This window comes from Acipenser ruthenus, chromosome 27, assembly GCF_902713425.1.
Source record: "Acipenser ruthenus chromosome 27, fAciRut3.2 maternal haplotype, whole genome shotgun sequence".
Taxonomy (NCBI): domain Eukaryota; kingdom Metazoa; phylum Chordata; class Actinopteri; order Acipenseriformes; family Acipenseridae; genus Acipenser; species Acipenser ruthenus.
In genome coordinates, this window is record NC_081215.1 from 18896343 (window position 1) to 18910689 (window position 14347).

A 14347-nucleotide genomic window follows, 5' to 3' on the forward strand; every position below is an offset into this window, starting at 1 on the left:
GTGCTCTGAACTGATCACACAGAGTCTGTAGGTTTACTAATAGTTCTTCTTGCAGCTATAAGGGATGAACCATTTATGTAATGTCAGACTCCTGGCCCCTGAGCATTTAAATAATATGCTTAATTGAATGTAGTTGCCCAGGACTGGGTGCATGGCTAGTTTTGGTGTTGTACACAAATTTCCAAAAGCATTACAGTTTTTAAAGTTGCTGTCTGGAAATGTATGCAGCCATAATTTTAGTCCAACTAGCACCACATTTTCCATTTTGGTGAATATTATAGTACATCCCTAATGACAAAACTCACTTCAGTACAGGGAGGTGTCTCTTTTTTGTATAATTCACTTTCCTTGTGTTTCTTAAATAAATTTGTTTTAGCAGAGGTCTTTGTACAGTTTATAGACCTTTACAAGCAAGTCAAATAGTGGCATATGCCTTTCCCACAAAACTGACATGTAATTCTATCCAAATGCTATCCATGCAATTGTTTAATCTTTCACAGGCTGCTGTGAAATACTTGTTTATTTTAAAGTCTGGGTTACTTTGAGTTTGGGTCATCTTAATAATCAAAGTTAGTAAACAGTCCCACAGTTTGTCTTTAGGATTTAATCAAAACTACAACATTGAAAAGCAGCCAGATATACCTTCCAGTGAGACTAAGTTTTACAGAAATTGTTTGGATCTTCTATTCTGTAATATAAAATGTTTTCTTTCACTGAACACAAGGTTCTTTATTTTTGGTGTGAAATCAATGCTGCTTTGTTACGCGAATAATAAATGATCTTGTGGTTGACACAGCTTTAAACTTTTAAAAAGGTTCTACATGTGTTCCATGCAAAATAAGTTTCAGCTTCAAGGCGTACAATTCAGCTATTGTCTGTCCCGTAGTGAATAGTGTCAGGACATAAATATCTTTCTCCTCTTTAGCTGAAAGTGTTGGCCAACTCCGAACTCATGCCTAACTTTCCTATATGGGTAATTTAAGATTTGAATAAAAATAACACCACAGCACTGTTAAATACAGAACAGGCAGTCTTGGCACGTAAACCGATATAAATCAGCTAGCTTACTGCCCTGGGAAATGCTCAGGCTCCCAGATTTTTTGTATTTATGATAGATGGGGAGTGTGTTTGGAGCCTGTGAGGCAATGGAACTGTTCACAAAGTGCTAGTAAATGCAGATTTTTCAGGATCCCAGGAGTACACAAAACCACTTGTGAAAACAATGACACATTCTTTTGGTTATTTAAAGCACTCAAAGTGGTCCTGGTGAACGGGGTATGTCCAGTCCCTAGGTATGTTCCAATAGTTGTTCAATGTTGGGTCATTGTGGGGGAGGAAAGGGGACTGACCTTTTCCCAGGTCATCCGTTTGCTTTAGGGCAAACCAATTATCTTCAAATCTGGTCCCAGCCACCCCCGCGGGACACAGCCCACTCAAATGTTTAAGTAGAAATAAATCTTTTTTTTAACCATGTACTATAGTACATTGTCTTTCAAAATTTATCATTGTAAAATACAACAAACCTACAGTACAGTGAAGAAGGCTCTATTGTAAATGTTTGTCTACTTGACTTAGTTTCTTCCAGTGCTACATTAGAATTCTGATTGAGTGTTTTGTACAGTAACTTCAGGGCATAGCAATGTTTTTATACATCACCCTTCAACTGCTTAAATTCATTAGACCGCACGGTATCCTGGACAAAAATCTCTGAAACCTATTACTTGAAATGTATGTTTCAAATCATTAAATGACCAGAACATTTGGTTTAAGTCTCGCCCTCAATATCGTCATTTTGTTGTTTGAAAACATCTTGTTTTTGATGGACTAAAAAGAAAAACAAAAGCAACACTGGCCAGCGTGTGCTTTGAATCTTGTTCAGCATGTAGACGTTTTCATGATGAAATGAAACGGACAAGCTGCACAGAATAAAACTTAAGTATTGAAAATGGTTTGCAAGGATTAAGAGGCTAACCAGCAGCGTTGACAATCAAACTGAATTTAAAACAATGTCTCATTGTATCAAGCTGATTAGCAGACAGACAGATGGGAAAGGAATAGCATGAAGTCCTGGCAAGGATTAGACTGTGTAATGGTAGCACTCTTCGTTTGTTTGTTTGGGTTGGGTGGATACACTGGAGCATTTGTTGCCCTATTATAGACTTCTTGTCACTTGTCAAATGTGAAGTGGGCCAAAAGGAAGATTTTAAAAGAAGAAGAAAAAAAAAACCTCATCAAGGCATCTAGATGGTCTGCTTCTCCCCTGTCACTTCTGATTTGTAGTTCATTATATAAACAGAACCCAGCTGAGGTTTTTAGCACTGAAGCATGAATGGGTAAAGCGAGAATTTCAAAACCAGGCTGTAATTTAATTGCCTCTGTGTGCTTCGGTTTAAAAAAGAAAAAAAAAATTCTGCATGGACCACTCTTCAGTTTGTTAAGGCGTTCTTGTTTGAAAGAAATGACCACGTCGTTCAATGTATTGCTGTGTAAAGAATTAATGGATTGACATTTTCTGCTTGATTGTATATGTAGTGGTATTTTGTTATTTTAAGTTCTAGTTACCATTTTAGAAAACAAACTTTTTTTTTTTTTAAAGTGTTTGTTTTTAACCATAATGTTTATTTTTTTACTCTGTTTAGACTTTTTTTTTTTTTTAATTTAGTCTTCGCCAATGGTTTTTTACCCTGGTTTTCTCCCCAATTTGGAATGCCCAATTATTATCTTTATCCCGGTTCACCACTGCAACCCCCCGGCGACTCGGAAAACGGAGGCTGAAACACGGGTCCTCCAAAACTTGTTCCTGCCAATCTATCATTTTTCGCACTGCGGCTCCACAGCGAAGCCACCAGACCCATAGTGCCGGAGGACAACACAGATCTGGATTGGCTCCACTGCAGACCCGCAGGTGCCCTGTCAGCCACAGGGGTCGCTGGTGCGCGGTGAACAGTGGATTGCCCTGCCGACCCGGCCGGCGCTCGGCCAATTGTGCGCCGCACCCTAGGAACCCCTGGTTTCGGTCGGCAATGACATAGCCTGGATTCGAACCTGCTATCTCCAGGCTAACAATCTGCCAAATAAAGAATATGCTGAATCTGGAGTTTCTCAACATTCGTCAAGCCTGCCCTGAAGGGACCACCCTTTCTCTTTGTGGGTGAGAGAGCAGTTCGGTCTCCATGCCGATCAAACCCTTTGCCTGTCTTTTTTTTTCTTTTTCTTCCTTGCCTCACTGTGAAGATGGGCATTTCCAGTTGTGGTGAACTTGTGTGGTGTTTTTTTTTTGTGACCGCAAAACCAGTTTCATATGTGAGATCTAAGCCAGATTTCTCCCTTTCTTTTTTCTTTAGGCGCTGAAGAAGTATTATTGCTAGCGAGAAGAACAGACTTGCGGCGTATCTCTCTTGATTTGCCTGACTTCACAGACATTGTGCTGCAGATTGATGACATTCGGCATGCCATCGCTATTGACTATGATCCAGTGGAGGGTTATGTGTACTGGACCGACGACGAGGTCAAAGCAATCCGCAGATCGCTCATCGACGGCACTGGGGCTGAAACCCTGCTCACCACTGAAGTGAACCACCCTGATGGGATAGCAGTAGACTGGGTGGCCCGAAACCTTTACTGGACCGACACCGGGACCGATCGCATCGAGGTGACGAGACTAAATGGCACGTCCAGGAGAATCCTCATATCGGAAAATTTAGATGAGCCAAGAGCCATCGTACTGGATCCTATCCGTGGGTATGTATAGTGCAGGCTGCTCCCTCCTGCTTCAAGTTTATTCTCTACTAAACGCTTACAGTGGTTGTGCCTAACAAAATCATTTCATTAATCTTACCTTTCATAAACTTCCATTCACTATACAGGTCTTACATGAGCAAATACAGTCAGCTCTCTTTATACCGCCTGGTAAGGGCCATGGGGCAAAAATGGGCAATAAGCGAGGGTGGCGTTATAGTGAGGGTCCAAAAAAAAATAAAAAAAACCCACACACGCACAACCTTCTATGTTTGCAATACATTCAAACTTTTTATTTTTTGTTATGTAATTCCAGTATCTCCAGGCCATTTTAATAAAACATTAATGTTTTTTAAAACTACAGTACTAGTTCTTAACACAAGAGTAGGTATACTAATTTTATCATCTTTTCCCATCTGTATGAAACATACATGGTTACTTTTGAGGAACAGTTTATACTTTTAAATAAATACATAAATAAATAAAAATAATAATAAAAAATAAACTCTCAATTAGTGTCAAATCGCTGAAACAACAATTCCATAAAAACAAAGCGTACGATTTTATTTATTTATTTATTTTTTGTACTGTACTGGTCATTTGAACTTCAGTATTTGTGGCACGACTGTAAGTCTGGTGAATACTATCCCCCATTGAATGATGCCATCTATTTATTTCACAAAGCAATTTAAGCTCAACAGCATTGTTTTGGGAGCGGGAGTGTCGATGACATTGGTATGAATGTTCAATTAACAACGAATTTGGAAAGCAAGTCAAAGGTTAACTGCATAACTTTGTTGTTTTAATTGCCCATGATTATTTCGCTGGCGCTACAATGAGGGAAACTACAATGCTTATATTTGTTTGCTTGGCTTGGGAAGTTGGCGGACAGCTGGGTGACAATATAACAGGTAAAAATAGCACTGTTTTTATATTGGTGACATTTGTTCAGAGAGAAGGTGGGTGGCTTTATGAAGGGGGGCAGTATAATGCAGGACAACTGTAATAGCAAACATATATTTCTGACCCAGGAAGTGAAACAGTAACAGATTTCCTGAGAACAAGGCAAGAAACCTTTTTTAAACCTAATGTAAATCTGCTTATGTTGCAAATACATGTGTGCTAGAACATGTGTTTCTTTCGCAACTGCACATCAGAGACCAATCTAGTGAATGGAAGTGCACGACATGTGACATTTATGGAACTCTTTTGTTCAAAACCACTTTAATCAATTTGCTTTACAGTGTGGAACAAACCCAACTTGTTCATATGTTTAACACCAGTGTTACTAAAATAAATGACATGCCTGGTCTTATTCAATCAGACTCCAGTCAGAAAACCTGGTGCATTTTGCAAGCAATAAAGCTAAAGTACTTTTTTAGAGCACATTTATCCCAGCTGTCACTAACTCGCTACAGTTTGTTTCTGTAAGAAAGAAAAATGTGATCCAAGCCTTTCATTTTACATGGTAATTATAGGGTCTGTAGTCATTTGATTGCTTGCTGATATAGTCAGCATTCTCCTTGTGCAGTGCTAGCTTATTCTAAAGCTGGAATAATTATAATAAGCATTGTTTTTAAGTTTTTCTTAAATTACTTTTTATTTATTTAGGTATTTATCTTTGTTTTTGTATTTATGCATAGATACATGTATTGGACCGACTGGGGCGAAAAACCAAAGATCGAGCGTGCCAACTTGGACGGCAGTGACCGCCTTGTCCTTCTGAATAACTCTTTGGGTTGGCCAAATGGGTTAGCAATAGACTACGCAGTGGGAAAGCTGTACTGGGGAGATGCCAAAACAGACAAAATCGAGGTATGTAGAACTGAAATGTAGTGCAAGGCATGGGTTCTCCTCTTGCTGGGATTGCATTGTTGGAAGTTTTGTCGTGGCTTGTTGTCTTCATTCAGAATAATCATGTGCACTTTGTTTTGGATTGAATGACATCACCTTGAGTATGTGGAAGGAAGCCATACTGTGGGCCCATGACATATTTCCACCGGCCTCTATAGACCAGTTTGAGCTGGACATTGTCCAATAGGTACCAGAGTTTAGGGCATGTTTGATTTATGTCATATGTGTTTTGGGAAAACAGGTTTGTCTGAAACTGCGGACAGAATGAATAAGCTATTTCATGGATGACACAATTCTGGAATTTTTTTTTATCAAATAATACTAATCATTGTCAGTGAATCTGAATTGTGAAAAGCGTTTTTTTTAATGATAGTTTGACTTTCCACTTTCACCTTTCCTACTGAAACACTCAGAAGACGGTTTAATGGTCTCAGTTCTCCTTAACTATGATTGGTTTCAGGAAACTTTATTACATTTTTTTCTAAATTCCAAGCCCACCCCTCCACTCAGTCATCTTGTCACGTTGTTCATGTCATCGTATGTTTGAATGTGGGTAGGTTTATTGGGAGTTTCAGTCAAAGATGTTTGTTTGAATACACTGTATACAGTTGGATAACCATTTCCATCCTCCCTGTGTCTGACCTAAACCTTTGGCACAGTAACTTGAGCAATGTAGGGAAAGGGTAGCATACCGATGGTGCTTCTGATTTCAGCCATATGCAGTATTTTCCCCCTGCTGGTATATTGTTGCAGGCCTAATCTAAAAACATTACTAGGCTTGTGCATTTAAATTCTTACTGGGAATAAGAGTCCATGCTTGACATCTGTTTTTATAAATTTTGTGTTTTTTAGTATATACTTTACAAGGGGAGTATCCCATTTTATCTTTGTGTTACTTCAAATGTCTTCTGATCACTATAAAGAAGAGGAAGAGGAAGCCATGTATTCTGATCAAACCAGCGAAGATAATCAATTTCAGTGGGGATTTTAGTTTCTTCTCTGATTGCTCATGTTCTTCTTTTTGGTTGTATTTTGTGTTAATTAGACGGCTTGTACAAACAGGTTAGGGAACATTTGAATACCTTGACAGATGTATTAGCATTTGGTTACATGTTCGGCCAGGACTGTTGTATAAACAGAAGATAATGGTGCTGTTTGCCAAACAAACTGTATTTTGTTTAACCCTTTCCATACACAACTAAAATAGTATTTTTTTGTTGTTGTATGCAATTCATCCAATAGTTTTACTCTATTTTGGAAGAGATGTTTATTGTTCCGCCGAAGATACAATAGACGTACTGCTAATATTAATATTAAATAAAAAATACAAATTGTGTAAAACTAAACAAATCAATCCAAATTTCAACAAAATCTTCAAAACAACCAAAACAAATACTGTTTTGCAAGGTAATTCATGACAGCTAATGCATGCTAATGATCCTGAATCTTGTTTTTGTGAGAAATGAGTAATACTTTTAATTTACCTTTAAATATCAAAACGTATCTTAATAGGTTTGTACACCAACAAAACGGAGGCCTGAAACACACACACACACACACACACACACACACACACACACACACACACACACACACACACACATAGTCCTGCATGCATGCATGCATACACATGTGCTTTATAAATATGCTAATCTAGCTGTCAAGGATATATGTGAGGGAAGATCCCATTCTGAATGTAAAAAGCCCAGCTTTAGCTGGTATGTAATGCTATGCTGATTGCTTGTGTGTTTGTGGAGGGTGTATGAAGTTTCATGCGGTGAGAGCAGCAGTTCGTTTTTCCTCATTGAGACCTTCCCATCTGCACCGTTCAGCTGCAGCACAAAGGACCCAGTCACTTTCCTAAGAGTTTACACGCTGATGAAACCATTTGGCAGGGCTTGTCAAACCTTGCGTGACAGCAGTCTGTAGGGCTTTCCCTGCAGTTTTGGCACCCCCTGGTAACATTGTTCCCAGCTTTTGAAAACACTTACTTGTTTGGCACCGTGGAGCGAGGGGGGAAAAAAATTTACCTTTTTTTATAGGAAAAGAAAATTGTGTGTGGATGGAGTTAGCTGTAACACATTACACATTACAAGAAAAAGCATTAAAAATCTCAGATTTTAATAATGGAATTGGAAACTTTTTTTTTTTCACCCCCATGAATAAAACTAGATCAAAGGGGATTATGGGTTTCCAGCAGAGACCAAAGTAGAGGCCAGTCGCTTCCACGTGCAGGGTTTCTAATCTCCCTCTTTTTTTCTAATAATTTTGTGGCATTTAGTCCTGACCAACTCTAATTGTCCAGATACGACTTCATGCAAGCATATAGGTTTTGTTTGTTTTCAATAAGGTTTTAATACTTTAAGTATGCAATTGATGCAGAAAAAGGCTGGGAACTTTAATATTGCACTTATCCGATTTGTTTTTTCAATGCAAGTTAGGCATTTAGATAGTTTAGCTACAAACATATCAGGTAACAGTGTTATCTCGCTAGGCTCGACAAAGCTAGGGTTACAAATCCTTCTGAAGATTGAACAGCCGGAGCAATTTGATTATGCACTGGGAACAAGTTTCTGAAATGTAAAACAAATACGTTTTAAAAACTGAATTTAAAAATGTCTTCAAAACCCTACATGCCCCCAAAAAAAACCCTGAAGACCCTTTTCTTTAAAGGTTCTTTGAACGTGCATCCCTGTAAGTGTATCAGCAATGATTTGTTCTGCTATTAAAATGAATGTGTTTGCCTTTTTTCTCTTTTTTGGGGGGTTGAGAATGTATATAATTGCATACAAAAAAGTGTTTTTCTATAGGCCTTTTTTAAGACCCAGTGACACAACTACTCAGTCAGAGGCATCGAATAGGAGGTCATTCTTTCAGAGCTGTGATTGACCAATGGGGCCCTGTGGGAAAGGAAGCAGTCTTTTTCTAAACTAGGGCTGACCTCTTCTTTTAATACAACAATGAAGTCATAATGGGGGCCTGGTTAGTTCTTAGAAGAACCCCACAGCCAGATGCACACTTCATTGGCAGGAGTGGCTCTCAGCTCCAAAAAAAGCATTTGACAAGCATTTTTCTGTGTGCTTTTCAGAAGGGCTCTTCAAAGTCACCTAATGGGACTTTCTCCTTTCTTCTGAAAACACACTTCATGTGGAAGAAACTGGCTGAAGTGCTAATGTGCGACAACGCTGACATTTTAAAGCCATCAGTAATTTCTCATTGCAGTTCTTTTTTCAAGGCTTTATTTTGCATTGAGGCTTTTCTTTCAGATTTCTCAAGTTTGAATAAATAAATAACTTTGTTTGTTTGTAAAAGAAGAAAAAAATACTGCTTGCTAGCTTTTTTTTTTTGTGATGCCAGACTTTGAGATGAAACAAACTTCAGGTCTGTGGAATGAATGGTTTTGAATATGCCTTCTGGCATTTGGAATGTGCCTATTCACTGGCTGAATGAATGTAAATAGAAGGCAGGGAGCAGCGTAGTTCTCTTCACAGATTTATTTTCTGTGGCGCGATCCCTGTACTAGAGACAGGAGATTACTGAAAGGAACATTTTTCCTTGTGGAGATCTAAATTACTTTAGGAAATACATTTCCCCCTTTCCCCCTTTAACTGTAATATACTGTCATTCTTTTAACTTGAGTTTTTATTTTTAGGCAATAGGGGACCAACAGACTTTTGCAGGGCGCTAGCAAAAATTCTTGTTTCCTTTTCTTTCATTCTTTCCCCCCCCCCCCCCGAGTTTGAAATGATGATTGTTGTTTCCTCAGCCTTCGCTCCTTCTTTACATTGCCACTGAAAGCTTGGTTTTGAATCGCTTCCAAGAGTCAGATCCCTTTCATCTGTGGTTCTGTACTTCTGAAAGAAGGCTAAATTATTGGCACTCAGGTTTTCTGGTTCTACTTTAACAGAACGGGATTTGTGAGACTTGTTTTTGAGGGGGATCAGATTCTACTGATTGTGAAAATCATCTGATGTTACCGACAACCGGGTTCCTTAATGTTCAGATTCTCTTGATAATGTGTCTGACTGATGTGCTGTTTGCAATGTTGAAAACCCCATTTGTTCTACAATAATGTAGATTTGGTGTTCTGGGGTTTTTTTTTCTTTCTTTTTCCATTGACTGGCAGGTGGTTATTTTTTTATGATTTTGTTTTTATTTAGGCAAGTAACTAAAATAGGGATACTGATTTACCATTCTAGGGAAAAGCGCATTCTGTTTTTCAAAAATGACCAATTCTGTTTTTTCCCCACTTTTTTTAAATCAATTTATTGATAATTAAACATGGCATTTGAACATAAATATTATGTTGATAGTTAAAATAAGTAAATTAATAAATATTACCACAATTTTTTTTTTTTTTTTTTTTTATAAAGCCAAGCTTTTCAATCAGACTCTTGTTGCTGTAATACTGGGGTGTTGACTGACTCGTTGCTACACAGGTTCTCTGTTGTGTATCACCTGATTTGTAATTTTAAATAGCACCCCTTTTACATCCTTTACACAGTGGGTGCGTTAAGTAACTGAGCGGCTCAGAGCAAGAATGTTGCTGCTCACTCGGATCACCGATTCAAATCTGCTCTGTAGCGTTCTGAGCTGCTCAGAGGGAGCGGTACTGAGCATGCCGTTAAGTGAGCTCTTTCACTGAGCTGCTCTGAGCGGTTCACTTACTTAACGCGCCCAGTAAAGCAATCAATTTCCTTTAAGGAATGTATAGCTAGAAAGCTTGATTTCTTCATTGGCAGATAATATAATTTAATTAAGAAACCATCATGGTTTAACATGGCTAATTATAGCTTTATTAAATGCAGGTAGTAGAAAGAAATAAACTAAACAATAATGAAATACGCAAATAATTTAGCTTGCTTCGGGAAAGCCCCACCTTGAGCGCAATACCTTGGGTCTAAGTTTTTCAGGAGAGAAGATTGCAGTGCTTTGCCATTTTTGTTGCCGTCTTTTTTTGCTTTCTTCTCCTTAGTGTTTACAACTGGCAATATGATCTTTTAATGGTGTGACTCGCACATGATCAATCGAATGACAGCAACATTTGCAGAATAGTATCCCACCATGCTCACGTAGATAATCAGAAAATGCTTTATCTCTGTCTTTTGCTGAAACATTTCATTTTTTTCTTTCTTCGTTGGTGCAGTCGCCATTCTGAGTTTCAGCAGAGACACATGAGTAAAGTCACGTCAGGAATTAACTCAGCTTGGCTGGGCGTAGTGCAAAAAATACAAACAACTGGAGTTGCGAGAAACACAACACTGCAAAATTCCATTCCCAAAATGCCTACTTCCATTCGCAATACCCAATTCTGCGAATTTGGCTACTTTTTTTGTAATATATACGATAATCATTATTTCTTAGACTTAGAACGTTTTACTAAAGGTGTTGAATTGAATGTAAACCTGTACCTCTCTTTAGCCTGTCGCTCACATGAATCTGTTGGAAGTTAGTTGGAGAGCTAAGGCAGTGCCAGACAGCCGGCATGCCCTGGATAAAGATTCCTGGGCCTAAGGTAGCCGATAAAAAATATCTTTAAACCATGCAGATTAACTATGTCTGGGGACTTACGAAGAATGGCAAATATTTACTGTTTAATGAGTGCGCTTTTCTATTAACAAATACAAGAGAGATCCATTTGAAGAACACCCTGCCAGTGCGGTTACTTTTGAGATGGAGCTGTTGATACTCTTAAGGGTTTAATAGTTAATTGCTGGAAGAGATTTGGAGAGTGAAGTTGGCACTAGCGATTGTTCTTGTCTTGCTGCAAGCAATGAAAAGTCCCTACATTATGAAAAAAACATATTTACACTCAGCAACACGTGTTGAAAGGGTTCAACAGGGTTAACTAAGACAACACCTGCAGGATACTGTATAGTGGTTTCATTACGGGGAGAATACATTCAGATTCAAGTTTCGCAGAAAGGTTAGAAAATAGAGATTGGAAGTCCTTGAAACTGCTCTCCGAGTAGCAAGTTAGGCTGGATCGTGCCTTTACCTCTTCACAGCATTTTATTATTTGGAATCAGAGTCAATTCCTGTTTGCAATTCCTTTTAAAAATCAATTCCCAATTCCAATTCCTTCGAAGGAATTGATATTTTAGAGACATAATGATTGTTAGGATTGTTCAACTGCTCCTTTTTGAATCCAATTTAATTGACTAACTATGACTTCAACTTTTAGTAGTTTGTTGCCACTGTGAGCTCATTTTAACAGAATACTGCCAATTGCAATTTTGATCAATGATGTGGAATTAACAGGGAATGGGGAATTGATTTTAAATTGGAATTGAAAAGCAGGAATTGACCCCAACCCTGTTTGGAATGCTTTAGTGTTATTTCAGTCCCACTGCTCGAGATTGTAGTTCCCAGGGAGTATTCTCAATGTTACGTTCCAGGGATTTTCCATTGGCAGGTGGGAGATTGCATTAAGGGTTGAAGCCGTGATAGTTATCAATGCCTGCTGTGACCGTGCTGCTTCCATGTGAGAGGACTTGAGCCAGCCCAACCTCAAACCATTACTGATTGCACACCTGGTCTTCCGAATACTCTTGTCACTTCCTGTAATCTTTTACTGCCTACCACGCAGACGCTTGCTTTATGGTATCTTTTTACTAGCAGTTTCTCAACTGTTGATTACAATCCACTATCATACCTCCCATAAGCAAACATCACATGGTTTTTACCTTGTTGATTGGTACAGTACCAGCCTTCCAATGACGTATCTGTAAGTTAGTACGCTCCACTTTTTAATTTTTTTTTTGGCCTTTGGTCTCAAGATCATAGCTCGACACTCATAAGCAATGCAAGGATTCTCCTACTTTTCGCCAGATGTTATCGTTGTGTCATAATGTTATGTTTGTGTCAAGGCAACTAAACAATAATAGTACTGTTTTTTATTATTATAGCTGCTGTGTAGTGCAAAAATAGACTGAGCTAAAAAAAAAAAGATTCCATGTTGTGTTTAGGCCATGGTGATTCTGTGATGGCTGCCATTGGCTGTGATTGTCCATGGTGGGCTGTGAATTGGCTGTTTATGTCTGTTTGGCTGTGTATATCCTGCTGCAGAGGCCAGTAGGCAGCACAGCTCTTGGATTGTGGAAGGGAGCCAGTTTTCCTCTTCATTGGGCTCGTAGGATGAGAAGACTGGTCAACATGGCTGGCGATTTTCAATGTTCTAAAGAACCGCTATTGTTGGACTACAACCATGCAGCACAGACTGACCGCATATATGTATTTATTTTTAAAGGATTTGGGATAAAGTTGATAAATACATTCCCCCAGGTTTCTTATTTTATGAGTCCGTAGAACCAGCCAAGTCATAAATTACCTGGTCCACATTGTTTGCTCTGAGCCAGACTCAGTTTTAATATTGGAGGAAAGTCTTTGATGCAGCTGGAATAGCAAACGGACTGGAGAGCAACGGCTGGTACACTTTTATTTTTTTTAATTTATTTTTTTTAAATACTCTGTGGAAAGAAATGCTTTGTGAGCAACTTTTTCCATTGTGTATGCCCAAGGATTGAGCAGTAAGCTGTGCAGGTCATAATGGTTATAATGTTCTGGAACTTAAAACACGTTCGTGGTAATGGCCGTATTATGCTAATGCAATTAAACTGGTGCTGTAGCTGATGAAAACGTGTGTATTTAGAATTGCGATGGCTCAACCAACATCGGCTTCAACTTTGCTATCCGTTTCAAGTGGAAGTATGGATCTTCCTAATGTAATGGTTTGCTGAGGTCCAAAACTCCGGTCTTTTTAAACTCTTTAGAGTGCATGAGGATTGACTGTCGTCCTTTTATACCTGCCTACTATTGTTCTACTGTAGTTATATTCAGCTTGACTTTCTGAACAATGTCAGATTAAACATTGTATCCATGACTTTAAACACTAAGGTATCTGAGGTAAGGTTACCATATGACTCCATGTACACTAGGACAGTTTGGGACAGTTTTCAGGTACCTTTCACAGCAGGACTACGCCTACCAGGGTGCATGAGCTGAGGTGTGAGCTAAATAGCCTGAATGGTCCCAAATTGTTCCAGTGTAGAGGTCAAGAATGTAATGATTTCCATTTGACTGATTTACATTGAAGAACACATTAGCCAAAACCTTACACCTTTTAAAACCATTTAAACCTGGCAATTTGTATCAATGACATGTATATTATATGTAATTATTTGATTATGTAGTTTAGGATCTTTTTATAGACATAGTCTAAGCAGTTTTGAATGTGGACCTTGACTGAGGAAGCACAGACAAACCCATAACTGATGTGTCCCAGCGGCTTTATATGGAATTTAACAAGATTTTCAATTAAAAAGTAAAAACAAACCATATTGACTGACATATGATGGTCAACATCCAGTGACCGCAACAACTGTGCAGAGTAGCCTTGCTTGGGTTTGCACAGCAATCTGTTTAATTTCCTGACTGCTGAGAGCTTGCCTACAGCTGATCACGGACAATAAGGCAAACCGTTTTTTTTCTTCCGGTTTTGTTTTGTGGCTTATTAACATGATTGTGCCGAAGTTTGTCGTTTTTATAACAATGTTGCGGTCCAGATTCGCCACCACAGCTGTTGAATTGTCTGTTCACAATGCATTCCATATGTGTCTAAGACCACATTTTGGGTAGGAATTTACAGGCTACGAGATGTTTAAATAATGGGCTTTGAAACATTGCTTAACTTTTTTTTTTTTTTTTTTTTCACCGTATCCATTTATTATAGGCTTGCTAGATGGATCAGCAGGAA

General features: G+C 38.6%; 1 protein-coding gene across 1 annotated transcript in view; it reads left to right on the forward strand.

Annotated features, from left to right (window-relative positions):
- Window positions 1-14347, forward strand: part of lrp5 (low density lipoprotein receptor-related protein 5) — a 65226-nt gene that overhangs the window by 26409 nt on the left and 24470 nt on the right. The window contains exons 6-7 of the mRNA XM_034054018.3: window positions 3345-3741; window positions 5382-5553. Coding sequence (XP_033909909.2) covers window positions 3345-3741; window positions 5382-5553 — 569 coding nt within the window. The remainder of the gene's footprint in view (window positions 1-3344; window positions 3742-5381; window positions 5554-14347) is intronic.